The 27,153-nt window shown below is 44.2% G+C and overlaps 1 protein-coding gene across 3 annotated transcripts; it reads right to left on the reverse strand.

Annotated features, from left to right (window-relative positions):
• Positions 1-151: 151 nt before the first annotated feature.
• Positions 152-27,018, reverse strand: COG4 (component of oligomeric golgi complex 4). Of its 3 annotated transcripts, none has more exons than XM_037063665.1 (20): positions 26,848-27,016; positions 25,138-25,220; positions 24,284-24,398; positions 22,772-22,946; positions 20,935-21,128; positions 19,449-19,554; positions 18,774-18,931; positions 17,809-17,864; positions 15,952-16,029; positions 15,445-15,500; positions 12,017-12,135; positions 11,372-11,538; positions 10,439-10,604; positions 6,120-6,182; positions 3,265-3,381; positions 2,578-2,670; positions 1,659-1,742; positions 1,328-1,429; positions 936-1,064; positions 152-717 (listed from the first exon to the last, which is right to left on the reverse strand). In XM_037063665.1, the coding sequence occupies exons 1-20, from the start codon at positions 27,004-27,006 to the stop codon at positions 583-585; spliced, it is 2,355 nt and encodes a 784-aa protein (XP_036919560.1). In that variant the 5' UTR covers positions 27,007-27,016; the 3' UTR covers positions 152-582. The 3 variants fall into 3 exon arrangements, with proteins under 3 accessions (XP_036919560.1, XP_036919561.1, XP_036919558.1); XM_037063666.1 differs by having other exon boundaries at positions 15,445-15,481; positions 15,933-16,029; XM_037063663.1 differs by lacking the exon at positions 15,445-15,500 and having other exon boundaries at positions 15,896-16,029; positions 26,848-27,018.
• Positions 27,019-27,153: the final 135 nt, after the last annotated feature.

Below are 27,153 nucleotides of genomic sequence, written 5' to 3' on the forward strand. Positions count from 1 at the left end.
TCTATCATGTGGGTCCTGGCAGTAGCTGTGTGCTGCTCTGGGTGTGGGAGGAGGCTGAGGCTTTAGGTGTTAGCTTTCACATTTCAGTGCAACCGGTAGACCTGCCTTCCTCGTAGTACCCAGGCCTCCCTGAAAACAGCACACTGGCATCTCTCCAAAGAGTCTCCTTTAATCAGGGTGGTCATAAATATCACATCCTCCTCTCAGAGTAAACCTGATTCCCTAGGTTCCCAGATGCACCCAAATCCTTTAGGGCCCGCAGGGAGGCAGTCTGTTGGCTGCAGTGTCCAGGGATGAGAGCATGACCACCATGGACAAGGCTGGCCTGAGTTGACTTTCCCACCTCATTAGGAGTCCGGGGGACCCACCTCTTGGTGGGGCTGAGTGCTCCCAGAGCACCACTCAGCTAGGTCTGAGTGCAGAGAGTGGAGTTAGTCAATGCCTTATTTCCGTTGCCAGTGGTGGAACAGTCTGGGCTGTTAGACCTCTCCTGGTGCCAGAGGGCCTTGCTCATTCCTTGGCTGTGGCCACTTAGGGAATGAGCCCTGAAGTGTAATGGGCTGGGCAGGCTCACCCTGGTAGCTATAGGCGCAACCTCTTGATGTCCTCGCTGCGGAAGTCTATGCGTAGAGCCAGCACCTGGCGTACTTCAGCAGGGGTGAGACGCCACGTCAATGGGCCAGAGTTGGCACCCCAGTAATCCAGAATCTCAGTCACCTGTGGGAAGAACAGAGACAGTCAATAAGGAGGGGACTATCGTGAGAGAAGGCCTGGGGCTCCACCAAATTCAGAGTTGTGGTGCCTAGGAAGAAGGTTCCAGCAGAGGTGGGCTGCTGGCATTTTGAGACAGTGGCTGGGATCCAAATTTGGTTTATGCCCCTTGCCTCTCTGCCCAGACACCTTTTCCTGGCTAGGCAATGGGGGCTTCTGCATACCCGCTCCAGATTGAGGATTGTAGCCATCTGGGAGAGTCGGGCAAACTTGTCTCGGATGGTCCACGTGGTCACCGTGGTAAGGTAGGCAATGAGTGACCTCAGCTCCTTGTCAAACTGCAGACCGCCCAGCTGAGGGAAACACAAGCATCATCACTGTTCGAGGCTGGCCCTCTGGCCCATCAGAACTGGCCCCCAATTTCCGTTAGTGCTGGGCTGCAAGGCCATCAGAGCTTTAGGTGGTTGCAATCAGCTCTAAGGCCTCAGAAGCCATGGAAGAACTGGGTCTAGATATGCAGGGCCTGGGAGTAGCAAATAGGGCATGCAAGTGACAGGACTCAACTGCCGCAGAGGAGAAACGACACACCTGGGGACCTGTGCTCCTTTGACCTTACCCGGTTAAAGGTGGACTTCAGCACCACTCTCTCCAGTTCTGCTGCCACAAAGCTGGTCATGAGGCTGGTCAGATTGTCATAGATGACTGGAGACAGGCTGGCCTACAAACAGAGGCTAGACATCAGTGGGATCCTACCCACGCCCCTGCCTACACAGTGGAGCCTTTGGGGGATAGGGATGGTTACATGAAGCCACTGGGGAGTGTTTCTACAGACTGGGACTTAGAAGGGCTTTCAGGGTTCCCAGCAGGAGTGTGATGAGGAGCTGTAGGCTGCTGGTTTTGGCAGAAGTGGGTAATTCCATAAGCTGGTCCCCAGAGCCCCTGCTCACCTTGAACTCCGCCATTTGCTGTTCCAGGTTAAGGATGAACTGCTGCACCCAAGGGTCATTGGCCTCATAGTCGTTGAATTCTTCCTGTTGTTAGGAAGCAAGATGGGTCACAGGGCTTTTCCAAGAACTATTCATCCTCACTCCACTTCCACCCCTCTAACAGAAGAGGTTCTTCTTCCCCTGTAGCTTCTGACTCATCAACCTTAAAACCAGCTCGGACACCCCAGCTGGCAGTGACCACTGCTGCTTCTGCAGCGCACTTCCCACTGGCAAACAGCCCTGGGCTGTGGCCATGGCCCACACAATATGGGAAAGATCCTGGCCTCTACTTATGCTAGCATCTCATGTTCTGTAAGAATAAAATCCTTAGGTAAGAAAAAAAAAGGCTAAGTTGATGATAGTTAAGGCAAAAAAGAGCCTCAATAAGAGGATGTATCCATTCAAGGCAAACTCCCTCTAAATATCTTTCTGACCCTTCTGTCGGAACAACCTGTTTCCTGGGAGGAACGTAGGCTTCGAGGGTGTGAGGGAAACAGGCCTTCAAAGCCCTTAAGGACAAGTCTGTTTAGACCAGCAAGTTTCAACTTTTTTCATCACATGTCACCCATAAACTACTAAAATTCTACAGCACATCAAAAAATTTATTTTTTTGCTGATCTGACAAAAAATTAGGTAAAATTTTAATTCATTTATACTAGACATCAATTGCTATGTTAGCTGTTGTCATTTTTTTATTTGACAGTCTAAGGGAAAAGAGGTCAGTGCCCCTGACTAAATAGTCAGGTATTGTATGTTTAAAAAATTGTTGCGGCACACTGGTTGAAATCACTGGTTTAGACAGTTCCATTGCCCTCCAGCTGGGGGCTAGGGGAACATGAGAGTAATCCCGTGCTTGACGGCTGCTGGTGGTCAGGCTGACCTCCTCGATGTTGTGGGAAACAGAGAGAAAGGTGTTGATCCAAGGCTGCACCTGCGGCTTGACTGCTGTGTTGTTTAGCTCCATCAGCCCTTCCTGCAAAGGACAAGGTGAAGACACATCAGACCCACAAAGCACAGCTCTCCATCCCCTTCCTCTCCTACTCCATCCCGACTGCCAGGGCATTCTTCCAGATCTGAGACTATCTGCAGGCTGTCTGAAGTGAAACAGAAAATGCTGATGAGAGGCCAAGAACAACTAGTCCTTTCCAGATCTATGCCAATTGAGGTCCAGGTCAGAGATAAGACCTAGAGGTTGGTGTGTACACTCTCCAAAAAGGAGGCTGCTTAGTGCCCATAGGGGCAGCACCTGTGCCTAAGGCCAAGCAGCAGGTCTGTGACACCACGTGGTTCCATTCCCTCAGAGCATCTTTCTGAGGGCTCTTGACACAGTGGGGCCACGTGGAGATTCTAAAAACCAGAATGCTGGTCTGTCAATGTGATAACTGCACTGCTGAAAAACCAACGGGGCCTTTAGTCTCAAGGGACTTGCACAATTTCAGTGGCTTGCATGCTACCCCCTCAACCCTCCTCCGTTTCCTTATACACATAGCCCACAATAAGCCAGTAACACTCTTCTCAGAGCAACACACAGACACAGGATTCAGCCAGTTGTTGAATCTGGGTTTACCTGCAAGAGGTCTCGAAATTTGTTGGACACGGCAGCCAGGTCAGAAAGGCAGCTGTCAAACTTGGCCTGGGCCTGCTCCCCTCCAATGCCCTGGCTGAACAGCTTGGTACAGTCGCTCTAGGGGAGAACACCAGTTTTCAGGCTTCTGAGCATGGACCACAGGGCAGTGGAGAGGGCAGCAACATGTAACCAGCCATTTCTCCTACTCTGGCCTTCTCTGGTCACAGCTAAGGCTGATCCTAGGCAAGAGCCCTGGGTGAGTTTCAGAAACCTGGATTCTGTCTTGGTGGCTAACTACCTGGCTCCCACTTCCCTCTTTGTAATCTGGAGGTACCAATTTAAATTCAAAGGGCTGAATGTAACTTCAAGTCCTTAACAGTTAAAAAGTAGTTACATTTATATAGTTCTAAAATTATTTTGGCCCTTTGAGGGCAACTGAGAGGCTGATGTGGCCCCCAGTAAAAATGAGTTTGATGCCCCTGCTTTAGAGCTACTGCTAGGTTAAATCCTGGCTCAGCCACCTATTAGTTGAGTGACCTTGGTCAAGCGATTTCAAGTTTCTGAACTTCAATTTCACTGTCTACAAATTTCTGATTCCATGGTGGTTGGATGAAATGATGCACAAAGTGCTTACTTGGTCCATTGCCTGGCACATAGTAGGCACTAAGGACATGCTAGCTGTTATTGTAATTTCTTGTTTTAAATACTGTCACCTGGCAGCCCAAGGGAGCTCATCATGATCACAGGTAAAATTTAACTGCTTGTGTGCCAGACCCTGTTCTCAGCATTTTCTTTCTCTCTTTTAAAAAGATTTTATTTATTTATTTTTAGAGACAGGGAAGGGAAGGAGAGTGAGAGGAAGAGAAACATCAGTGTGTGGTTGCTGCTTGTGCACCCCCTACTGGGGGCCTGCAACCCAGGCATGTGCCCTGACTGGGAATGAACGGGTCACCCTTTGGTTCACAGGCTGGCACTCAATCCATTGAGCCATATCAACCAGGGCTAAGCATTTTATTTTCATTAACTGAAGTACCTATCTTATGAAGTAGGTAAAATTATTCTTCTTCTTCTACAGATGAGGAAACTGGACACAGAGAAGTTAATACCCTAAAGCCACAGAGCAGGAAGTTGTAGAACTGGGATTCAAGGTGGGAATTCCGGCTCCAGAGTGCCTGTTCCTAATCCCCACACTACAACCAGCTGTACAGAACTCTGCAGGGGGAGGAGCTGCACGAAGCTCGCCATGTTTGGGCTGCTAGCTGCCCACATTTCTTGGAGCCTCCTTAGAAAGTCTGTGCTTTTGGCTGCAGCAGGAGTAGCGTTGTAGCAGAGGTGCAAAGGGCTGATCTAGCAGGCAGAGGGCCTCCAGTCCTACAGCAGCTCTAGTCTTGATTATCTTTAGCTGTTTAACCTCATCTGTAAAATGGACATCATGCCAGCTGACCTCATGGGTTGCTCATGGATTAAGAACACATGTGAAATGCGAATCTAAATGGGGTAGGCCTGACCTTAAATAAACCCTACCTCATAGGATTTATGGGAACTGTTTTTAGCTCATCACTATCCCTTTTTCTTTCACTTGGCTAATTCTACCAGCTCAGTTCTGAATTCCCAATATTTCCTAAAATTTTACTTCAAAATCCAACAGACTAAGTTAAAGATGAAGTCAGGAGTATAATCTAAAAAGCCATGACTTAAAAACAGTGACAGTCACCCTGTTGAGTACATAGAGTATGACAGACGCCATGCTATTGGTACTTTGTAGCACTCTCATGTTATTGCATTCTAAGGCCCTTTTGGCGTGAATCCCCAATCTAGTTCTAATTCAGTTCACAGTACCATTGTCACCTCCCACCTGACTGTTCTCTCCGAGCCCCCAGAAACCAGATCAGCTCCGGGGCCCTCTTCCCTGTGTGCTGGCCCCCAGCCTCCGCAGCCCCAAAGCCGACGCTCACCACAGTCTGCACGTCGAGCCCTGTGCTTCTGCAGCAAAGCAGCCTTCTCAGTACAAAGTGTCACAAGGGAGGTAGGACCTTGGCCTCCCTCCTTTCCCAGAGGCAGACTTAAGTGATTGCTCCATGATGTTATTTGTAACTATTAATACAATTTATTACCACTGCATCCTGCTCATGTACCAGGTGCTTTATATTATCTTGTTCAAGTCTCACAATTGCCCTGTGGGGTAGAGATCCTCCTGCCTGTTTTACAAATGAGAAAAATGAGGCTCAGGGATGTTAAGTTGCCTCAGGCTACCTCAGGCTATCCAACTGGTCTGTGGTCAAGTGGAGATTTGAACTCAGGGTTAAGTGAGATTTGAACTCAGGGTTATCTGATTTCCAAGTGCAAATGATTTTCACTCTAATATGCAGCCTTGCTTTTAAAAACTGGCAACAGCAACCAGCTTTGTACAATATTTGGTGATCCTATCTCATCTTAATCTCTTATGATTATACAGGGCTTTATAATTTTTACAGTTTTCAACCTGTCTTTTTATTATGCCACCCAGCAAACCCAAAGTAGGGTAGAGATATGTACCTCACTTAACAGATGCGAGAACTAAAGCTTTGAGAGTTAAAGGACTTGCCTAAGGTCATGTGCTAAATGTGCTGGAAGACCTAATCTGAACTCTGATCTTTCAAATCCTGGGCAGGAGCTCTTCATACTGGTCGAGATGCCTTGTCACCCCTTGACTCATTAGTCAAACACTAGTGAACCCCCTTGAGTGCTCTGAAGCAGAGCTGGCTCAATGCTGGGGCATGCACAGTTCCCGCCAGGGAGTGCACAGGCTCCCTCTTGAAGTGAGAGGCCAGGGAAGGTGGCAGTGGCTAAAAGCTGATGGGCAGTTTCCTCTGTACCTCCAGGGTCTTCTTCAGAGTAGAGATATTTTCACTGCAGATTTCCACGTTGTTCAGAGTCACCTGGGAGATGAGGACAAAAGAATGTGATTTCTCGCTCATCGGTGTTTGTGCCCAGCCCTGTGCCAGAATGGCTGGTAGCAGCTCTCCTGAGGCCCAGAGGAGGCTAAAGACGGCCCACGGCACTGTCATCAGGCAGGGCCCTCAGGTCTTGGTGTGGGCAGAACAGCGAACCAGGCTCACCCTTTCTCCTGTGCCTGACACCAAGGCAGCAAAGCCAACCTGCCCTCTGGAGTAATGACCCAAGGTTTCAGGACTTTTTCCTCCAAGTTTTGGCACACAGGTCTGGGAGAAACCCTGAGGCTCCAAACCTCCACGTCCAGGTCAGTGATGCAAAGGCTGACACACGTTAAAGAAATCCTTCCTGAAAGCCTGGCAGCCAGGGAGCATTTTTCTCATCCAAATACTCTCTGCAAAACAAGTACTATCAAGCCAGCTCATAGATAGGAACAAAACTTCTCAGAAGGTGGAATGATTCACCAAGGTCAGTCAAGAATTCATTCAGCAAGTATTTACCTAGCACCTGCTACTTGCCAGGCACTATTCTAGGCACCAGAGAGAAAGCAGTTAATAAAACAGACAAAATTCACCCCCTCACAGACTTTATGTTCCAGAAGGGAAGTCTGATAATAAATACATGTATTTTATAGTGCCAGCCAGTGATAAACATCATGATGAAAAATAAAGTATGGTAACAAGATAGCCACTCAGACAGCGACAGGCCACAGAGCTAGAGTCAGGTTTAGAATTCAGGTCTTCTCACTCTAGGCCAAGGGCTCCTTCTCTCATGATTCAGTGGACTTTTAAGCTAGGTGCAGAAATACCAATCATAAAAAGCAGCATGCGATAAAGTGATAATTAAGGCATAAATTGCTATGGACATTTTGAGGAAAGAAACAACATTTGGTCTGAGGCATTTCAAGGAAAGCTCCATGGCAGAATTGTTAACTGAGTTGAATTTGAAAGGTTGGAACAGCCCTGATTGGATAGCTTAGTTGGTTAGAGCATTGTCCTGATATGCCAAGGTTGTGGGTTCAATTCCTGGTCAGGGCAATCAACCAATGAATGCATAAATAAGTGGAACAACAAACTGATGTTCCTTTCTCTCAAATCAACTAAAAAATTAAAAGGCCGAAACATGGCTGACAGGAGATGACAGTGAGTACCTTTCTCTACCCCCACCAGCCTCTTTCAGGCCCACTGTTCAGTTCTATATTTTCTTAATGATACTCAGGATGATCTGATATTATTTGTTTTTTGCCTGCCTTTCTCACTGGAATGACAGTTCCTGAAGGCAAGGATCTAGTCTGTCTTCTTTATTGCTGTGTCTCAGCAGAACATTGAGAGCATTGTCCAACAGAACTTTCTTGATGATGAAAATATTCTAAATCTGAACTGTCTAGCACGGTAGTCTCTAGCCATGTTTGGCTACTGAGCCTAGAAATGTGGCTAGTGCAATACAGAAATAGATTTTAAAATTTAAACTTAGCCACTTGTGGCTAGTAGCTATCATACTGAACAGTGTAGCTCTAGAACCAAGAGCAGTGCCTGACGTTTCACAATAAATATTTGTCAAATGAATGAATGAGTGAATGAATGTGTTACAGAGAAGAACATAACCAAATGCAGAGTGGCAGAAAACTGCAGGTGTTCAGGGATCAACAGAGGCAGTGCGCAGACAAGTATAGGAGGATGGTAAGAGGTACAGCTGCAGAGGTGGGTGAGATCATAACGGAATTTGGGTGCCTTGCTGGCCTGTGGACAATGAGGTGACACTGAGGATTATTTGAAGCAAGTGACTGCCCCATGAGCACAGCTGTGGGTTGGGAGTACTAACCTAGAGGCTGTGTGGGGAAGGAACTGAAGTTGGAGAGGATCACCCAGCCTCTGAATTGGAAGGCTGGTGGCATGACCAGGGAGGCAGAGGTGATGTAGGAAGGAGCCAGTTTTCAAGAGATGAGTTAGGAGTTTCAGGATTTCAGGGTAAGAGAAGAACCCCAGAACCCTGGCAGCGGGGGCGGGGTGTGGGGGTGAGGTCAGGACATCCCTCATCTCCTGAGAATGCTTTCCTTATCAGTGTCCAGCAGCTGATACTGAAAGGTCATGCTGCTGACCTCGCTAAGGCTGTGCTGTTGAGGATGGGTAAGGTTCAAGGCCTTTTGTTAGTGTGCCTCAATGCCAGGCTGAGAACAGCTGTGAACAGCTGCTTTTGGGAATTAACTGCACTGTCAGGACAACTCAAGGATGAAGATGATAATATAAATGTTTCTAAGGCACTGAAGGTCACCAAGAATAATGTCATGAGAGGAAAATGGATTTGGGTTCAAATGGTATTGATTTCAAAATTTCCTTGTACTGTCAGCCCTCGTAAGCAAGGACTCAATGGGCTTATCCCAGCTCACAGTGAACGATATGTCAGCGCCGGTAGGGAGTTCATCTTGACAACCAATGAATCAAGGTAACATAAGAAATGGGCCCTGTGGTGGGAGCGATGACATTTTAAGTACTTGGCGTCAGAAAAACTAGAAACTTGTCATTAAGCATTCAGCATCACCTTTTTTTTTTTCACTCTCAGCCAAGGACATTTTTTCATTGCTTTTAGAAAGGAAGGGAGGGAGAGAGGGAGAAACATCAATGTGAGAGAGAGATGTCAACTGGTTGCCTTCTCGTACATGTCCCAATTTGAACCCGCAACCTGAGTATGTGCCCTGACAGGGAATCAAACCGGTGACCCTTGGGTATACTAATGACGCTCCAACCAACTGAGCCACACCGGCCAGGGCAGCATCACCTCTCTCATTTGCCTTATCTTCTGGGCCCTCGAACAGTGAAACTGAATGGGAACAGTCAATGCATGAACGCACAGGCATTAGCCTAATGGGGAATTGTGGGGCCAAGTGGAAAAGAGGACGAGGAGAGGATGGATCAGGGGGCCCTGAACAAACCACCAGGCAAAGACACCTAGCTCTGTTGTGGGAGGTCACAAGAAGTCATTTCTGAGCAGAGAAATGAAAGAATAAAATAAGTTCTGTAAAAAATGGAATGGGATGTAAACAAAATGAAAAATGTAAGTCAATCCATGATCATATGAAGCTGGCTGCCAGGCATTCTGGCAAAGTTCTCCCAAAGCACCACACTCAGAAGCAACAGTTTCTAGGAGCTGATACTTTTTTGGCAACAACCATGACATTCCAGATCGATAGAACCCATGCCCAGGGAAAATACTCTCAATGACGAGAAGAGAGGGCGCTGCCTAAAGAGCCTGATCCTGGCTCTGGCTGAGGACTAGTTACTGTGGGTTTCCTTTTAGAGACGGGGTAGATGGTAGCATGTTCAAGTTTCTGTCCGAGAAAGTAACTGCTCTGAACTCTTTTGAGAGTTAAGAATCTGAAATGCTAAGGACCCTGCTTCCAGAAAAAAAATACATGTATACCCTACTTTTGCATCCAACCCCAGGGCATTCAGAGACCCCATCTGTGTACTGACTGAGAGCTCTGTTATTGCGTCTCCTCAGTCTCTGACCTTCAGGAGCCAAGAAGACCAGAGTCTGGCCAACATAAGCTTGAAGCAGAACGACCTCTGGCAGTGCTATTCCCATTTGTGCCAAGACAGCAAGTGACAGGGAGGCCCGAATGTGAGCTCAGGACTCCTGTGTTCTTCCTAGCTCATCACAAACTACTTGTTACCTTTTGTAAATCCTCTCACCCTTCCATGCTTCTCCCATGCCACCTATCACACAACTGGGAAGACTCACGGCTTCACCCCATCCGTCATTCTGGGTAGTTAAAGGCTTTAATAAGCTCACTGTTCTGAGAAAGCTGAAAGCCTAAGAAGTATGCTAGAGAAGCAGTCCTGGGAGGCTTAAAGGAGTAGCACCCAACCCTCACGGGGGACTGTCCTCGGAGGAGCGAGCATTCTGGATACTGGGCCCAGACATTCCAGCTGGTTCTGTGGCAGTTGCAAGCCAAGTTTGATACTGGGTAGAGCCCTTGAATAGCTGGGTAGTGCTGTTAGGAATGAGCACTCCAGAAACTGAAACACCCAGATTTCCAGGCAAGGAACAGTGTCTGTCCTGGCTCAGGCTCCTCAGAAATACCTCCCTGGATAAGAAATGGTTTCAGAACCTTCTAGAAGGAGCTTTCCTTCTACACAGACACTAGAAGAAAAGGCTCCAGTCGAAGGCTATATTGTAGCTTACAGATCATAGCTTAACCTCTTGAAATTAACCAACCCAGCTCCTGGCCAGTGGGGCTACCTACCAGGAAGGACAGCTTGGCCTCGTCAGTACTCTCAATGCCTTTTGTGTCAAATTTGCCCTGCTGGAGACTGCTGTGCATGATGTTCACGGCGCTCGTCACCCCACGCTGGATGTCCTGGAAGGTGGTGGCTGGGAAGCCCATCCGCAGCTTGTTACACAGAACGTCCCTAGGGGGCAGAATGGCATATGGGGATGGATGGGGATTGACATTGCTCCAGAGGGCCCCCTACCCTGAGCCAGAAGCACAAGTTGCTTTTTGCAGGGCATAACCAATCCTTGAGGCAACTGTAGAAGACCCTGAGAAGCCAGGGTACAAGAGAGACCAACACCCTGGAGGGCACTGATGAGGAGCAGAGAAGACTAGCTAATTCTCGTCTTCCTGCGAGGCTTTCAGTTATTATCACTGAACTTCAACAATGTCAGCAGTCCAGCTTAATGAAAGGGAGCGCTGAGGAAGAGCTGGAGTACAGGTTTTGAGACATCAGTTCCGGACTCTAGTCCATATTCCACCACGTGTAAGACATGGTATCTTTGACACGGGGTAGAATCTCCTTAAGCCCCAAGTCTCCTCATCTATAAAATGGAGCTAATAGTTGCTACCTCACAGGGTTGTTATTAGGACTGAATCAGAAAAGGCAATCAGCATAGTGCCTAGCCTGTGGCAACAGTAACTGTAGTTGTTAGTATCGATCTGAGGGCCATGACCCCTCCAATCCAGTCCAGGGAACGGAACAGAGACTTGGCCCATGAGCTATGTGGCTGCTGTGTAGCTGCCTGGAGCCGAGGATGTTGTGCTATGGATAAGAGGTTATATCCTGTATACAACTGAACTATTATCAAAAGGAAAAAAAAGGAAGAAACAAATGCGCCTCAGGAAGCAATCACAATTAGGACCCTTGTGCCTCCTGGAAACAGGAAAGAGCAGCAAGCACACCTGAAGTCAGACTCCAGTTCTGTGGTGGCGAGGTTGATCATGGCACAGAGACAGTCGATGCTGGAGCTAGACAGAGCCCGCCCGATGCACTTCTTAACAATGTAGAAGACGTCGTCCACCATACTGGATGTCAGCTGGCCCTTCTCATAGGTGTCCAGGGCCACAGCCTACCCAAAAGGCAACGCACCCGGTAAGGGCCCCGGTTCTGCATGTCACTGTTAAAGCTGGTTCTGGAACAGGCCCTGCTTTCTTTTCTATACCTTTTCCATGTTTTTCCCCACATGGTTTATTCCGCTCACAGCTGGGGGTGGATCCTCCTTATCAAAATACCTCACCTCCCTATTGATCACTATGTTAAGAAATTAAGCATTCAGGACCTTTGCCTTGAGGACAACGACTACCTGGGATGTAAGGCGTCAGAGAGGACCTTCTTCCCCAAGGCTCCTCACCTGCATACCTCTAGGGAGGCAGGAACAAGGAGACTCCCTGCAGGGCTGAGGTGTTCTAACCATACAAAGTGGTGCCACTCAGTCTGCGTGTATTATCAAAGCAGGACCAAGAAGTATGACATGCCTGGCCATTTCCTTCAGCCTGGCTTCTTGGACAGAAAGGCCCCATTTCCAAGGGACGTGTCCTCTGTCCTACCTTATTCACAGTCTCCCTCATGAAGTACTCCTCCATGGTAATATATACACCAATCAGCTCCTGCATGGTGCAGCTCAATAGGCAATTGTTGAGGAGTTTGTCCAGACACTTCTGGTGCTCTAGGGGACAAGAAAAGAAGAGTCACTTTTGTTCCTCAAGGGAAACAGATCAACCTTCTTCATTTTTTCACGTTCCTTTCTAATCTGTATTTCAAATTTGTACATAATTTACATGGTTATAATCACAGTATAGGTATAATTTTGTATTGTACTCTAAAAATTATATTGTAAATATTTTCAGTGTTTATACATAGCCTTTTACTTCTTTTAGCTTACTTTTTTAAAGATTTTGTTTACTTGTCTTTAGAGGGGAAGGGAAGGAGAGTGGGAGAGATATATCAATGTATGGTTGCCTCTTGTGCATCCCCTGCTGGAAACTGGCCTGCAACCCAGGCATTTGCCCTGACTGGGAATTGAACCGCGATCATCTGGTTCACAGGCCTGTGCTCAATACACTGAGCTACACCAGCCAGGGCTAGCTTATTTTTTTAAAATATTTTATTTATTTATCTTTAGAGGGAAAAGGAAAAAGAGAGGGAGAGAAACATAAATGTATGGTTGCCTCTCATGTGTCCCCAGCTGAGAACTGGCCTGCAACCCAGGCATATGTCCTGACTGGGAATCGAACCACGATTCTTTGGTTCGAAGGCCTGTGCTCAATCTACTGAGCTACGCCAGCCAGGGCTTGGTTTATTTATTTTTAATTACTATGATATTTTTATCAGGTAGAGTCTATATTTTTAAAAACTATTCTCATATATTAAGACACCTGGTCATTTTAAAGTATTTTGCCATTATTAGAGATAATTGGAAATCAGAGTATTTAGAAATTATAGTGAACTTTTTTAATTTTTTAAAATTGTTGTTCAAGTACAGTTTTCTGTCTTATACTCCCATCCCAGCCCACCACCCCAGTGCTCCCCACCTCCCTCGCATTTCCACCCCCCTTAGTTTTTGTCCATGTGTCCTTTATACTAGTTCCTGTAAATCTTTCCCCTTTTCCCCTGAAATTCCCTCCCCTCTACCTTCTGGTCACTGTCAGCCTGTTCTGTTTCAGTGTATTTGGTTATATTTTGACTGCTTGTTTCTTTTGTTGTTTAGGTTCCTGTTAAAGGTGAGATCATATGGTATTTGTCTTTCACTGCCTGACTCATTTCACTCAGCATAATGCTTTCCAGTTTAGTGAACTTTTTTTAATAAAGGTTTTATTTTTTTATTTTTAGAGAGAAGGAAAGGGAGGGAGAAAGAGAGGAAGATAAACATCCAGGTGTAGTTGCCTCTTGAGTGACCCCTACTGGGGACCTGGCCTGCAACCCAGGCATATGTCCTGACTAGGAATTGAACTGGTGACCCTTTGGTTCACAGACCAGCTCTCAATACACTGAGCCACACCAGCCAGGGCATACAGTGAACATTTTCTTACAAAGAACTTTTAACTTCTTTTTCATTATTTCCTTAGAATTAATTAGTAAGACTCAAAAGATGTAAGTTCTAGGCAAAGAAGAAAACATATTTGGTATAATACATTTCATTCTCTAAATCAGAAAATTTCCTGTGATGATGGAAATGTTCTATATCTGTGTTATCTAATATAGCAACTACTATTGAACAACCGAAATGTGGTAATGTGACTGAGGATCTGAAATTAATTAATTAATTTATTTTTAGACAGAGGGAAAGGGAAGGAGAGAGGGAGAGAAACATCAGTGTGTGGTTGCCTCTCAAGTGGCCCCTACTTGGGACCTGGCTTGCCACCCAGGCATGTGCCATACCTGGAAATGGAACTGGCAATCCTTTGGTTCACTGGCCTGCACTCTATCCACTGAAATTTAAAAAAATTTTTATTTATTGCCCTGGCTGGTGTAGCTCAGTGGATTGAGCATGGGCCTGAACCAGAGGATCGCAGTTTGATTCCCAGTCAGGGCACATGCCTGGGTTGCAGGCCAGTTCCCTGCAGGCCAACTCCCAGCAGGGGACACACGAAAGGCAACCATACATTGACATTTCTCTCCCTCTCCTTCCCCTCTGAAGATAAATACATAAATAATTTTTTTAAATTTATTTATTTATTTATTTTTAGAGGGATGGGGAATGGAGGGAAAAAAAGAAGGAGCGAAACATAAATGTATGGTTGCCTCTAGCACACCCCATACTGGGGATATGGCCTGCAATCCAGGCATGTGCCCTGACTGGGAATCGAACTGGAGATGCTTTGGTTCACAGGCCTGCACTCAATTCACTGAGCTACATCAGCCAGGGCCTATCCACTGGATTTTTAACATTATTTCATTTTAATTAAATTTAAATTGTTAACATGTGGCTATGACTACTATATTGGACAACACAGCTCTAAGTAGTGAGTTATAGTTGGTCTCAAGTCTCCAATTTGGGGAATTTTATAATAGTTGCCCAGCAGGAATTAAATATTCTTAAAAACCCAGAGAGTAAATTTATAAATAAAATAGAACTGTGCATGGCCCTGGCTGGTGTAGCTCAGTGGACTGAATACAGACCTGTGAACAAAGGGTCGCTGGTTCGATTCCCAGTTAGGGCACATGCCTGGGTTGCGGGCCAGGTCCCTAGTACGGGGCATGTGAAAGGCAACCACACACTAATGTTTCTTTTTCTCTCTTTCTCTTTCTCTCCCCCCTCTCTAAAAATAAATAAATAGTCTAAAAAAAAAAAAGAACCGTGTTACACTTTTTAAAAATGTATTTATCTCTTTAAAAATTGTGACTGAGAGCACTGAGAAACTAAGGGAGAGGGTGAAAGCCTTTTTACACGATATACTCTTTTTCTGTGCCCTTTCTTTACGCTATATATTCTTTTCTCAATATGATCTATACTACATTGAGGTATAATTTATGTACCATAAAATTAACCCATTGAATATATTCAGTTCAATGATTTTTTTAGAAACTATACAGTTTTGCAACAATTGCTACAAACCAGTTTGGAATATTCCTCACTCCTAAAAGTCCCCTCATGAAGTTATATATTTCTTTCCTCCCTCCCTTCCTTCTTTCCTCCCCCCTCCCCCCACCCCTCCCACATTATCACACACTTAAATACCAGTCCCTAAAACAAAGCTGTTAAGGAGAAGAGCAGAAGGAAAATAATCTGATCATTGTGGGCATTAGCCTTCCTCCTCTGTAAAGTGATTAGATGGTTTCAAAGGCCCAGTCCAATCCCTAAATTCAGTTATGTCTAGATTTTCTACTGGGAGTCGATTTTCCCATAGGTACCCCCACCCCCAAATGCTGACAAGCCCCAGTTATTTCCTTATTAAGAGATCTGCGGTTTAACTATGAAACAACAGCAGCCAACCATACCCCAGCCCTCCCAGGGAGTACGGGAAATGCTTTTTACCTTGCTTTACTTCTTCTGAGGCCATGGAGTCTCCCACCTCAAAATCAGAGCTGATCCTCTTNCCCCTCATGAAGTTATATATTTCTTTCCTCCCTCCCTTCCTTCTTTCCTCCCCCCTCCCCCCACCCCTCCCACATTATCACACACTTAAATACCAGTCCCTAAAACAAAGCTGTTAAGGAGAAGAGCGGAGGAAAATAATCTGATCATTGTGGGCATTAGCCTTCCTCCTCTGTAAAGTGATTAGATGGTTTCAAAAGCCCAGTCCAATCCCTAAATTCAGTTATGTCTAGATTTTCTACTGGGAGTCGATTTTCCCATAGGTACCCCCACCCCCAGATGCTGACAAGCCCCAGTTATTTCCTTATTAAGAGATCTGCGGTTTAACTATGAAACAACAGCAGCCAACCATACCCCAGCCCTCCCAGGGAGTACAGGAAATGCTTTTTACCTTGCTTTACTTCTTCTGAGGCCATGGAGTCTCCCACCTCAAAATCAGAGCTGATCCTCTTCCTGAGGAAGCTTAAGTACAACTCACTGCGGGCATTCATCAGGGTGACCTCAGTCAAGATGGGGTCCAGTTCCCTGAGACACATGGGGCAGAAGAAATAAGCAGGAGGACCCTGGATTCCCTCAGACAAAAGCAAAGTCCCAAACACCCCCCGCCCCACTGGGACCCGGCTCTGCCAGATGGTCATCCCGGCTCTGCTGACCCAATTATAATCAGAGGCAGCTGTCAACCGCATGTTTCACTCACACGTTTCACCCAAATCACTCACCCCTACCATCCTGCCGGGGCTAAATAAGAGATTGGAGATGTGTTTTTGTTAGAAGTTTGAGAAAAAATTATCTATGCCTCATGAGAAAGAAAACACACCTCCCCAACTTCAGACTTACTATAGCAATCAAGACAGGAAGGCAGATCTACAGGCTGACTGAGTCCAGAACCTTCACACTCACGGTCAACTGATCTCCAGGGAGGGTGTTAAGACAATTCAGTTAGAAAAGAATAGCACTTTCAACAACTTGTGCTAGGTTAACTGGTGGTATGTATATGTAAAAAGTGAAGAGGCTGAACCTCTATTTCAGTTTATATAAACAAATTGACTCTTTTTCCACACTTCAGTCCAAAAGACCTTTTCAAAACATAAGTCTGGTGGTCATATCATAACCAAGATTTCCACAGCTCTTAAAACACCAGACCTGGAATGGCCTAACTGTAAAACCTTCTTCAGATTCATCTCCTACCATGTTCTCCCCAACTCTCTGCACTTCAACAACACTGGCCTTCTTTCGTTTTTTCAAAAAATGAAGTGTGTTTTTGCACACACTTTCCCTGTTCTACCTGGAACACTGTTTACCTCTTATTCCTACTTACTACTCTTAAGGTCTCAGATCTAAGGTCATTTCCTCAGGAATTTTTCCTTGAACTTCATCAGCTTAGATTATATATCTTCACTAACATGTTCTCCTGCACCCTGCCCTAGTATGTCATAGTGGTTACCAGCATGAACCCGAGTCAGACGGCCTGGATGCCGTTCTTGGCTCTGCCACTGTCTAGCTGTATGACTTTGGGCGAGTCACTCAACCTCTCTAGGCTTTGGCTTCCTCATTAGTAAAAAATACATATGGATTAAATCAGTAGTCCTCAGCTGAGAGTGACTCTGTCCCTCAGGGAAAATCTGGCAGCATGTGGAGACATTTTTTGGTTGTCATGACTAGAGGGTGTTATCCTCATCTAGTTAGAAAAGGTCAGGGATGCTAAATATCCCACAAGGCACAGCACAGTCCTCCACAACAGGGAATTACCAGCTCAACTGCCAACAGTGCAGAGGCTGAGAAAGCCTGGACTAAATGATTTAATATTCAAGTGCTTAGAACAATGTCTGGCATAAAGTAAATACCACAGACAGGGATGCCACAAATAATTAGGTTTGTTCTGCTCACTCTGCTGCCATATTCCCAGTGGAAAGGGCCGATGACTGCCCTGCAATGTATGCTCAGTAAAAACTTGCTGATTGAATGAATACATTTTTATAATGTTTGGGTTTTCTTTTAACAAGCATGTATGATTTTTATTAGAAAACTTAAAAGTTTAAAATTTTAGGATACTAGTCACCTCTGCGGGAGGGAGAGGAGAAGAGTCACTTTGGGGACTTCAAGGTATTGGTAACCATCTATCATTCTTTACGGACCACATGCTATATACAAATGTTTTTGTTTGTATGACATAATCCATTAAAGAAAACCAATAGCCATAGATAAGATATTTTTAAAACACAGACTACACTTTAACACTAGTTTCTGGATGATATATGATTGCTAACTCAAACATCTATGGGCCGAAGAAAAGAGGATTATTACCTTGGTTCTATTTTTTCTGTGGCAGAATTTCTCAAGTTGTTCTGGACATGCCGAAACTGCAAAACACCAAAAATGAGAATGGTTTTCCTCACCCTCCTCTATCTGCCTTTAGCTGGTGACACCCAAACTTCTGGCATACAAGAATGTTCAGGTTTAGTCTGCTTAACAGGCAGATCAAAAGTAGGCTTTCCGGATGATGAGCCAAAGGTTTACTTGATTTAGATGGTAATGCTCACCTCTATTATTGCATTTAAAGTGATGCAATTGGTGCCCCAGCTGGTGTGGCTCAGTGGATTGAGCACCACTAAAAGTCACAGTTTGTTTGTGACTGGGTACATGCCTGGGTTGCAGGCCAGATCCCCAGTTGGGGGTGTGCAAGAGGCAACTGATGGATGTCTCTCTGCATATTGATGTTTCTTTCCCTCTTTCTCCCTCCCTTCCCTTTATGCAAAAGTAAATAAATTAAATCCATACAGTTATGCTAAAGGTGATCCAATGGACTACTGTCTAGATTCTATGGGGCTACTATTTCTAAGTCCTGCTCTTTACTTTCTCTACTCAAAGGAATGGAGAAATAAAGTTCTGAAAAAGCAAATGTTACCTTTAGCACTTAAGGGAACTAAAGAGAAATGTGAGCTGTATTACTTGACACTTAAAAGGTCTTCACAAATAAAATTCTTATTATACCCCTGGAAAGCACAGTTGCACATTCTGTGATAAAGGACTGGTTTAATGTTTCTGTGGTGCTCCTTTCAGGAGGCCCTTTCCAGTTCCTTCTCAACCTTGTACCGAGGCCATCACTGTCTTGAGAACACCTCAAGTCCTGATGGGCAAGATGCAGACCGGTGTGCATTTGGCATTTAATTTTCTTCTGTCTGCATCTTTTCGCTTTCCCCTCCAGTTTGTTCCATTCGGTGTCGCTGGTTAATGCTGCTTCTAAACCACCTACAGCTTCCCCCGCTCACCTGCTGGTGGTAGTTCCTCTGCTTGATGAACTTCTCTACCACCTTCTCCACCTGTCTGTCACATTCCACTTGCAGGTACTTTATCAGGGTATAAAGTCTTCCTGGTCCATAATATGTCTCCACTATTGGTTGGTGAGTTTCCACAATGCGGGCAATCCCTAGAAAGAAGAAAGTAAGAGTGTTGAATTCCAAATATTCTTCCCATAAAATACACTCCTTTTTTCCAGCCAAGGCTGATCCAGGGTCTAACTCAACCCCTTTTGGTTGTTTTACCTCCCCAAATCAGTACAAATGGTTCTTGTCAGTGCTGGAAGTCACTAAGCAGAACTGTGTGTTAAATATGTTCTGTGCTTGGTATGCCAGAAAGCCTTTCCTAAGTTATATTGATGGTTTCTATCAGAACATCTTTAAAAACCAGCATCATTCTCTTCCCAGGAATGTATTTTAATGCTTAAATTTATTCTTAGAGTTTGGTCTTCAGAGCTAGGGAAGATCAGACTAATCTCTGCTAATCTGATACTGAACTGGGAAGTTAATTCTCTAACAAACCAGTACACAGCAGATTACAGGATTAAATTAAAGGCATCTGGCCAGTGGGGAGAGAAGAAAAGCTAGGAAGCAGTGGTTAGCTAGGATAACGTCTGAAGTCTCCCTGGAGTGGAGAAAGCAGCCTGCCTTCAAACAGGAGAGTGAGTGTGTCTGCAAAGATGATTGCAGCTCTTCGATCGCTCATATCCGTCCCGAGTACCAGCAGCAGATTCTCCTCAGCTTTACTGGCCACCTGAAGAAAGAAGCAAACCACACATATTTCTCAGACCAAAGGCTAGCCTCAGTCTTGCAAAAAGATTTCCCACTGCCTTTCTGTCCCCACATTTCCCTGATGCCCTGGCAGCTTCGGCAGCACAGAGGAACTTCCCTTGAAAGTTCTGGGTTGTCTAACCTCAGGCAAGACGAGAAACTCGAACACAGTGGTAGCAGCTCTTCTTCCACTTAGAGGCATAAATACTGCTTTTCTTCTCTTTGGAAATATGTACTGCCACCAGTCGAGGGAGAGAGCCCGCCATTTCAATAATCATGTTAAGGTGTAGTTCAGAGTTATCATTAATGGTGTTTTGTTGAGCAGTACAAGGAATGTGGGCACTGCTGATGGGGCTTGTAAAGGATTAAAAGTTGAAGCCATTTCAAGGTCCCAGATGGCAAAGTAATGATTTTAAAAAGTACCATAGAGCAGCATGTAATTAAACATGTATTTTATGTTTAATTAATTATATTTTTAGAATGGGTAAAACACAAACACTTAAATGTTCAAAAGGAACAAAGGAGTGTTTGGTGAGAAGTTCTTCCTTCTACCTGTGTCTCTTGGTCTCCTAATTCCCATTTTTAGAGGTGATTACTGTTAACCCTTCCAAAAATACCCCATGCCTATACAAGCATACATCTTTATTGCCATGCCCCTCATTTTAAACAGAATGGTAGCATACTGTTGATTTAATAAACACATACATTAGAGAGTGAAATCTGTCAGCACATATGGAACTGTCTTACTTTTCTTAATGGCAGATTAGTGTTCCATTAGAGACTTTTGGGGGAAGGGGCAGGATGCACTCCTACAGAGTTTAAAAAAACGGTAATTTTCTGCTCACATGCCTGCTAGGATTTGCTTCTCTCTATCTAGGGTGGGGGAAGAGGGCTGAGACTTTAACTGGAGCTTGCTTCTTTTTCAGAATTTAACCTCAAGTGACCTAACTTGCTTTATGTCACTGTGGCTTATTTTGAGACTCAATCCTGGTTACAAAGTCTTAAAACCACTAACCGACGACTTCAAATGCTTTTAAAAGAGGCCAGTTCCTGGCTGACACTTGAAAAGGTTAAGCCAACTTGTCAGAGAATCTGCATTTTAATTTTCCTTTACGTTCACTTGATCTGTTGGAAATAAATGTGCACCAGCAAGTGTCTAGGCCATGCCTCGTACACAGTAGACTGGCAACAGACAAGTGTTGAACGAATGCATGCATCCAGTCCTGCCAAGCTATAGCAAGAGCAGGAAAGGGGAGTCAAATCCAGAGGCGAGAATGTATCCACAGACACTGGATCTACTCAGTTCTCCAATCTGTAGGCAGAGAACCATACCATGATCCTGTCAAGCAATCAGGGGCCATACCTGCTTGCAAAGGTATTCTGAGAACTTGCTTAATCCATCCTCATGCAAACCCAGTAGTGGAAAGATCTTGAAGAAGCGCTCCACCTGGGGCAGATCCCCTTCCTTAGTGGCAATAGCAAACTTCTCTGTTACAATGGCTTTGAGACGCTGTTCAGCTTCTTGCAGCAATTTCAGGTTGGCATCAATCATGCTTCCTGTGCAATGGGAGGAAGTGAAAATTAATGTCAGTTTTCATTAAAAAAAATATGTGTTAAGCATTTACTGTGTGTAAGATACTGAACTAGCAATATGGATGATTAAAAGCTAAATAGCCATAATCCTATCATCACAGAAGTTATAATTGAGCGATAAAAGAGATAAACTTTATACACAAATAACTATAATAAAATTCAGTATATGATAGATATCATAATAAAGGTGTCTACAAGTTATATTTCTGGTTGAACTAATGTCAAAAGCCTTCTTAAAGAAGGTGACATCCCATTTTTCAAAGATGGGCAGGATTTTGGGGCCTGGCTGGTGTAGCTCAGTGGATTGAGCACTGGCCTGCAAACTAAAAGGTTGCTGGTTTAATTCCCTGTCAGGGCACATGCCTGGGTTGCCGGCCAGGTTCCCAGTTGGGGGCATATGAGAAGCAACTGATCAATGTTTCTCTTGCATATTGATGTTTCTCTCCCTCTTTCTCCTTCCCTTCCCTTATCTCTAAAAATAAATAAAATATTTTTTAAAAATTAAAAAAAAATGATGGGCAGGATTTTGACACCTGAACAGGAAGAATATACATTTCAGGCAAAGGGAATGAAATAAGCAAAGGAATACAAAGAGAAAGATAAAACGAGTATTTGCATAGCATTGCAAGTAGTACTATAGCTATGTGAGGATTTTCAACTCTGTGGGAGGTTGGCGCCCCTAACCTCCATATTGTTCAAGGGTTCACCATATATGCCCTGGCATTTGGAGCTCAATAAATATTTGCACAATGAATGGGTATATGAGTGAACAGCATGAAATAAGGCTCTAAATAAACAAGGCTAGAAAGGGTGAGTTGAGCTTATGGAAGGCCCAGATTACAAGGTTAAGAAGTTAATTTTTTTAAAATGTAATTGTTTTATTCTTTTTTTTAAAAAGATTTTATTTATTTATTTATCTTTAGAGGGGAAAGGAGAGAGGGAGAGAAACATCAATGTATGGTTGCCTTTGGTGTGTCCCCTGCTGGGAGTTGGCCTGCAGGGAACCGGCCTGCAACCCAGGCATGTGCCCTGACTGGGAACTGAACCGTGATCCTCTGGTTCGCAGGCCTGTGCTCAATCCACTGAGCTACACCAGCCAGGGGGGTGAAGTTAATTTTTTAAGTAGGCAATATGGGCAAGTGGAAAGAACCTACTAGCCAGAAAACAGTATTTCTGGAATCAGTTTCCTTCTCCATAAAATAGGAATGAGAACACTGCCCTGGGATGGTCTAGGCCCCATATAGGGTCTAATGCCAGATAAGGACATTTCCTGCCAACAAATGCCCTTCTCGCCATGACTGGTGTGCCTCAGTTGGTTGGGCATTGTCCAGCAAAGCAAAACGTTGTCGGTTTGATTCCTGGCCAGGGCACATGCCTGGATTATGGCTCTGGTCCTTGGTCAGGGTACACATGAGAAGAAACAGACTGATATTTCTTTCCCTCTCTTTCTCCCTTCCTTCCCCTCTCTCTAAAAATAAATAAAGAAAATTTTTATTAAGAAACAAACAAAACCCTCCCCACAAATGCCCTTCTCCTGCTTGAGTGTGTCTATTTCAGATTACAGATGCTTGTAACTTAACTAGAAATCAACAGTTTGGGATGCTGACCTTCTTTGCCCTGTCGGCTGAGCTCGATGACTGACTTGTCCAGGCACAAGTAGCGATGAATGTGGGCTGCAGCCTGCTCGTAATCTTCATTCCTCAGAGCAGTCTGAACGCCATCCATGCAGAACTTCAGGTCCAAGATATCATCAGCTCTTTGAATAGCTTGATAGAGGCGGTTCTGCAAAAAGACTTGGTGCTCAGAAACAATGTTCTGTTCTTTAAAAAACATCTCTTCAGAAGGTAGGGAGATTAAGGTTAACCACATGTCCTTTGCAGCCCTCAATGGTGAACTAAGAAACACCACCACTCACAAAACCGTTGTTAAAGAGAGGGATGGAAAAGGCCTGGGCTGGCTCTCTAGAGGGAGAGCTCCTGTATTTGACATTTTGGAAATGTGACATTGTAAACCAAGTTATAAGACAAATGAAATGTGTGAAAAGTATTTTTCTTTTATAATGGGCAAGAATGTTTCAAAGTAACCTTTAATATGTGAGTTGATGGCTGCATTGCTTAGTTTTGTGGTTATTTTTGTAGAATCTGAAAAAATAGATCAGGAAAAGTTATGCTATTTCACAGGGCAAATGAAGGTGGGGACTGACTTCTTTGAGTCCAAACTTTGTGCTATCCTGTTTGGTATGGTAGCCACTAACCACATGTGGCTACTCAGAACTTGAAATGTGGCTAGTCCAAATTAAGGTGTGTATGCATAAAATACACATGGGCTTTCAAAGATTTAGTACAAAAATGAATATAAAATATCTCAATAACATTATTTTATAGTAACTACATATTTAAATGATCTTGTAGACAATGAGGTAAATAAAGCATATTTAAAAATTATTTTCATGCATTTAACTTTTTAAAAAATGTCTACTAGAAAATTTCAAAGTATATTTGTTGTTGGTATTAAACATCTTCCAATCCAAATGATTTTTATTTCATTTTCTTGCCTAATAGCCCTGGCTGGAACCTCCAATGAGATGATGAAGAGAAGCAGCAAGAACTGACATCCTTGTTTTGTTCCTAATCTCAGTGGGAAATCAACCAGTATTTTACCAGTAAATATGATGTTTTCTGTGGGTTTTTCATAGATGCCCTTTATCAGGTTGAGGAAATTCCTTTCTATTTCAAGTTTGCTAAGTGTTTTTATAAATGGCATTAAATTTTGTAAATTACTTTTTTAAGTCTGAGATGATCATATGGTTTCTGTCCTTTATTCTACTAATATGGTACCTTAATTTTCATATGTGAAACCAACTCTGCATTTCTGGGATAAATCCCACTTGCTCATAGTATAGTCCTTTTTATGTGCTGCTAGATTTGGTTTGTTAGTGTTGTGGAAAATTTCTATGTCTATATTCATAACAGCAGTTGGTCTAGAGTTTTCTCATGATGTCTTTGTCTGGTTTTGGTATCTTGTGTTAGATTTCTATTGGATGTTGCTGCTCTATTTTCTAATGTGGTGGCTTTTCCACTGCCCTCTTAACTCAAACATCAACATCACAATGGGATTACCTTGGCCAGGTCAAGCTGACGAACTTTGCTGGAGACATTCTCAGCCAGGCTGCAGGTAAAGGTGATCATTCCAGCTAACTGCTTGGCATCACCTTCAATCAACTGCAGGTTGGGACTAGAGATACACATTGTCAGCACACATATGTCCATAGCAGCAGAGGGTAGGACTAAGAGATGGAAGTGTTTTTGCAGATGGAGACTATGTCTTCTACTTCTTTTGTACTTACTCAAATTCTTAGCTTAAATCACCCTATTAACAACTTTCCTTCCCTAAGAGTATTATACTGTAAACTCAGGCCTATGCTTAATAAAAAATTAATTGCTATAAGTTCTAACGACACTGCTAAATAGGTACTGCCAAAGAATTAGAGAACAGATTCTCCAAATTGTTTGTTTCCCTCCCAATTGTTAAGTGAGCAAAAAATGCACTTACCAACAATCTGAGAGGATGATGAGAACATAGAGCAATTTTTATGATTGGCAAATACACACAATTTGTAAAAACAGTGGTTCTCAAACTTCAGCCACGCACCAGACCTCTTGGTATGCTTGTTAAAATACAGATTCCTAAGAACCATCCCCAGAGTTTCTGCTTTGGTAGGTTTGGGCGTGGCCCTAGAATTCGCATTTTAACAAGTTTCCAGGTAGTGTGGGTAATGCTGATACTGCTAGTCAAGGTTACTTCGAAAACTACTAAACTGTTCCCTTAAGTATCCACTTTACCTTGAGGTAATGCTCCTCTACGTTTCACACTCAACTGGCATTTTGTAAAAGAAGGTAAGGGAAAATAACTTATCCAGTGGACAGACAGCGTTGCAAGTCCCAATAGCTCTTGCTGAGATGAACAAACTCACCCCATTCGATGCAGAGTGACCATTTTACTTTCAATGGTGTTTTGCTGTTCCAAAAGTGCATCCAGCTCTCTCTCCACCACTTTCTGAAACACAAAGAAACATCCCGTCATCAGAATGCTCAGAGGAAGTCTTAAGAGTTATCTAACCCAATCACTTAGCTGAAGGGCGAATGCTATTTCAAATGTCTTCCTTCCACCAAGTCCCCTCAGAACATCAACAAACAACACTTAATTTCTGCACTTATCAGACGATATAATGATGTGTATCTTATTTCATCTAGCAGAACACCACAAAGAAAACAAACCTTCATTCAATATCATTAGCATAGTGCCTAACACAGGAATGCCTTTATAATATAAAGGCTAAACAAAGGAAACCTCCAAAGTGGCAGTTACAAAAAGTTTCTCCATAGTATATAATTCTCTCTGAGCCAGGCCACTTACTGCATGACCTCAATTAACGTAACCTTCTTATGCTTGCGTTTTTTCACCTGTAGAGTAGGGATAGTAACAGATACTAGGACTGTCCCCTTAGGACTGTTGTATGAGCCAAACAAGATAAGAAAGTGCTTAATATAGTATGTGACTTATGGTTCAATAACAGCCACTAATATTAGCTCTACATTTTTACTAAAATAGTCCCGTAGGATCCAGACGGAAACTTCACTTGACAGTTATCAACTACAAATACAGAACTAACATTGCTCTGTCTGTAAGATTGACTTAATTTCCCTCCAAAGTATCAACAGACCCAATGAATGCAAGCTTAGGAATGTTCAGTCAAGAGTACTGAATTTTATAAAGCACATCTTGCTGACAAACATCAGAAACTGCTAGAGCTAGTGCAAGTTAATACTTGAAAATATTCAAAGATGTCAATAATCCCCTTCCCCAGGCTAAAAAGGCCTTTTGTGCTTAACCTTCCTTAAATGTTTGGTTTTAGGAAACAGATACTAAATTTCTAGATCAGGGATTAGCTCTTTCTTTTGACTGGCAGAGATGACATTAAAAAATGTATTGACACAATCGGGTTGCCACAGAAAAGTGAAGGAGGCAGAAAGGAAATAAAACGTTGGATGCTGAAAGGAATCCTGGCGAGAACAAAGTCCACACCCCTCAGCTGACACAATGGCAGGGGTCCAAGAAGTGACTTGTCCAAGATTATGCAGTTGTGCCTGAGTCTTAAAACCTCAAGCTTCTACAAAACTCTGCACTTAACCTAAAATTATACCCCCACGTCATTCCCTACAAGAGGAAGTTTTAAACCGCTTCACCTTTATTTGCAATGACAGTTGATTAAATGAGATAACAGGGTGAAAGCATTTCAGTTTTTAAACTAAGCCAACGCAAGAGAGCCTTTATTCTTAATTTAAGAACCAGGAGAATTGGTTTATACTCTCAATTTACCTTTACTCCCGCTGAGAGTGGGAGATACCAAATCATTAAGAGCAAGCGAGATTAACGGGGTCGGGGAGCGCATCAACCAGGTGGGTAACAGGGAAGACCAGCTTGGGAGCATCATATAGGGTAAAGGGAGTTGGCAGGTCTCCCAAACCACACTCAACTACACTCTGGCTTCTCGAGTAGGTGCTTTTTATTTCCCGTGGCTGGCAGAGAGATTCCCACAGCCCAGATTTCCTTGCTGGCGGCTCCTACGCCCACTGCCCCCTGGATGCTTCGGGAGAAAAAAAAAAAGGCTCAGCCCTCCCACCTCCTCGCCGCAGAGCCGTTCGTACACAGCCTCCAGCTCCTGCAGCTCCGTCAGGGAGCGAATGAGCTCGGTGGAGATTTCGGAGCACCGGCCTCCCCCCGTTCCCTCCGGCGGCGGAGGCACCCCTAACAGCTTTTGAGGGGAATTGGGATCCGCCATGTTGGTTCCCATTCTGTTTCCGGCCCCGTGAGGCCCCCTCCTCGGTGGCATGCGGGCCTGTAGGGCTGCCCACGAAAGTGCCAGATGAACTAAATTTTTAAATATCTACTTTAAAAAGTCTACTCATTTCCTGGTCTTGTAGAAAAA

This window comes from Sturnira hondurensis, unplaced genomic scaffold (genome assembly GCF_014824575.4).
Source record: "Sturnira hondurensis isolate 20B ecotype Veracruz unplaced genomic scaffold, ASM1482457v3 Scaffold0014745, whole genome shotgun sequence".
NCBI classification, from domain to species: domain Eukaryota; kingdom Metazoa; phylum Chordata; class Mammalia; order Chiroptera; family Phyllostomidae; genus Sturnira; species Sturnira hondurensis.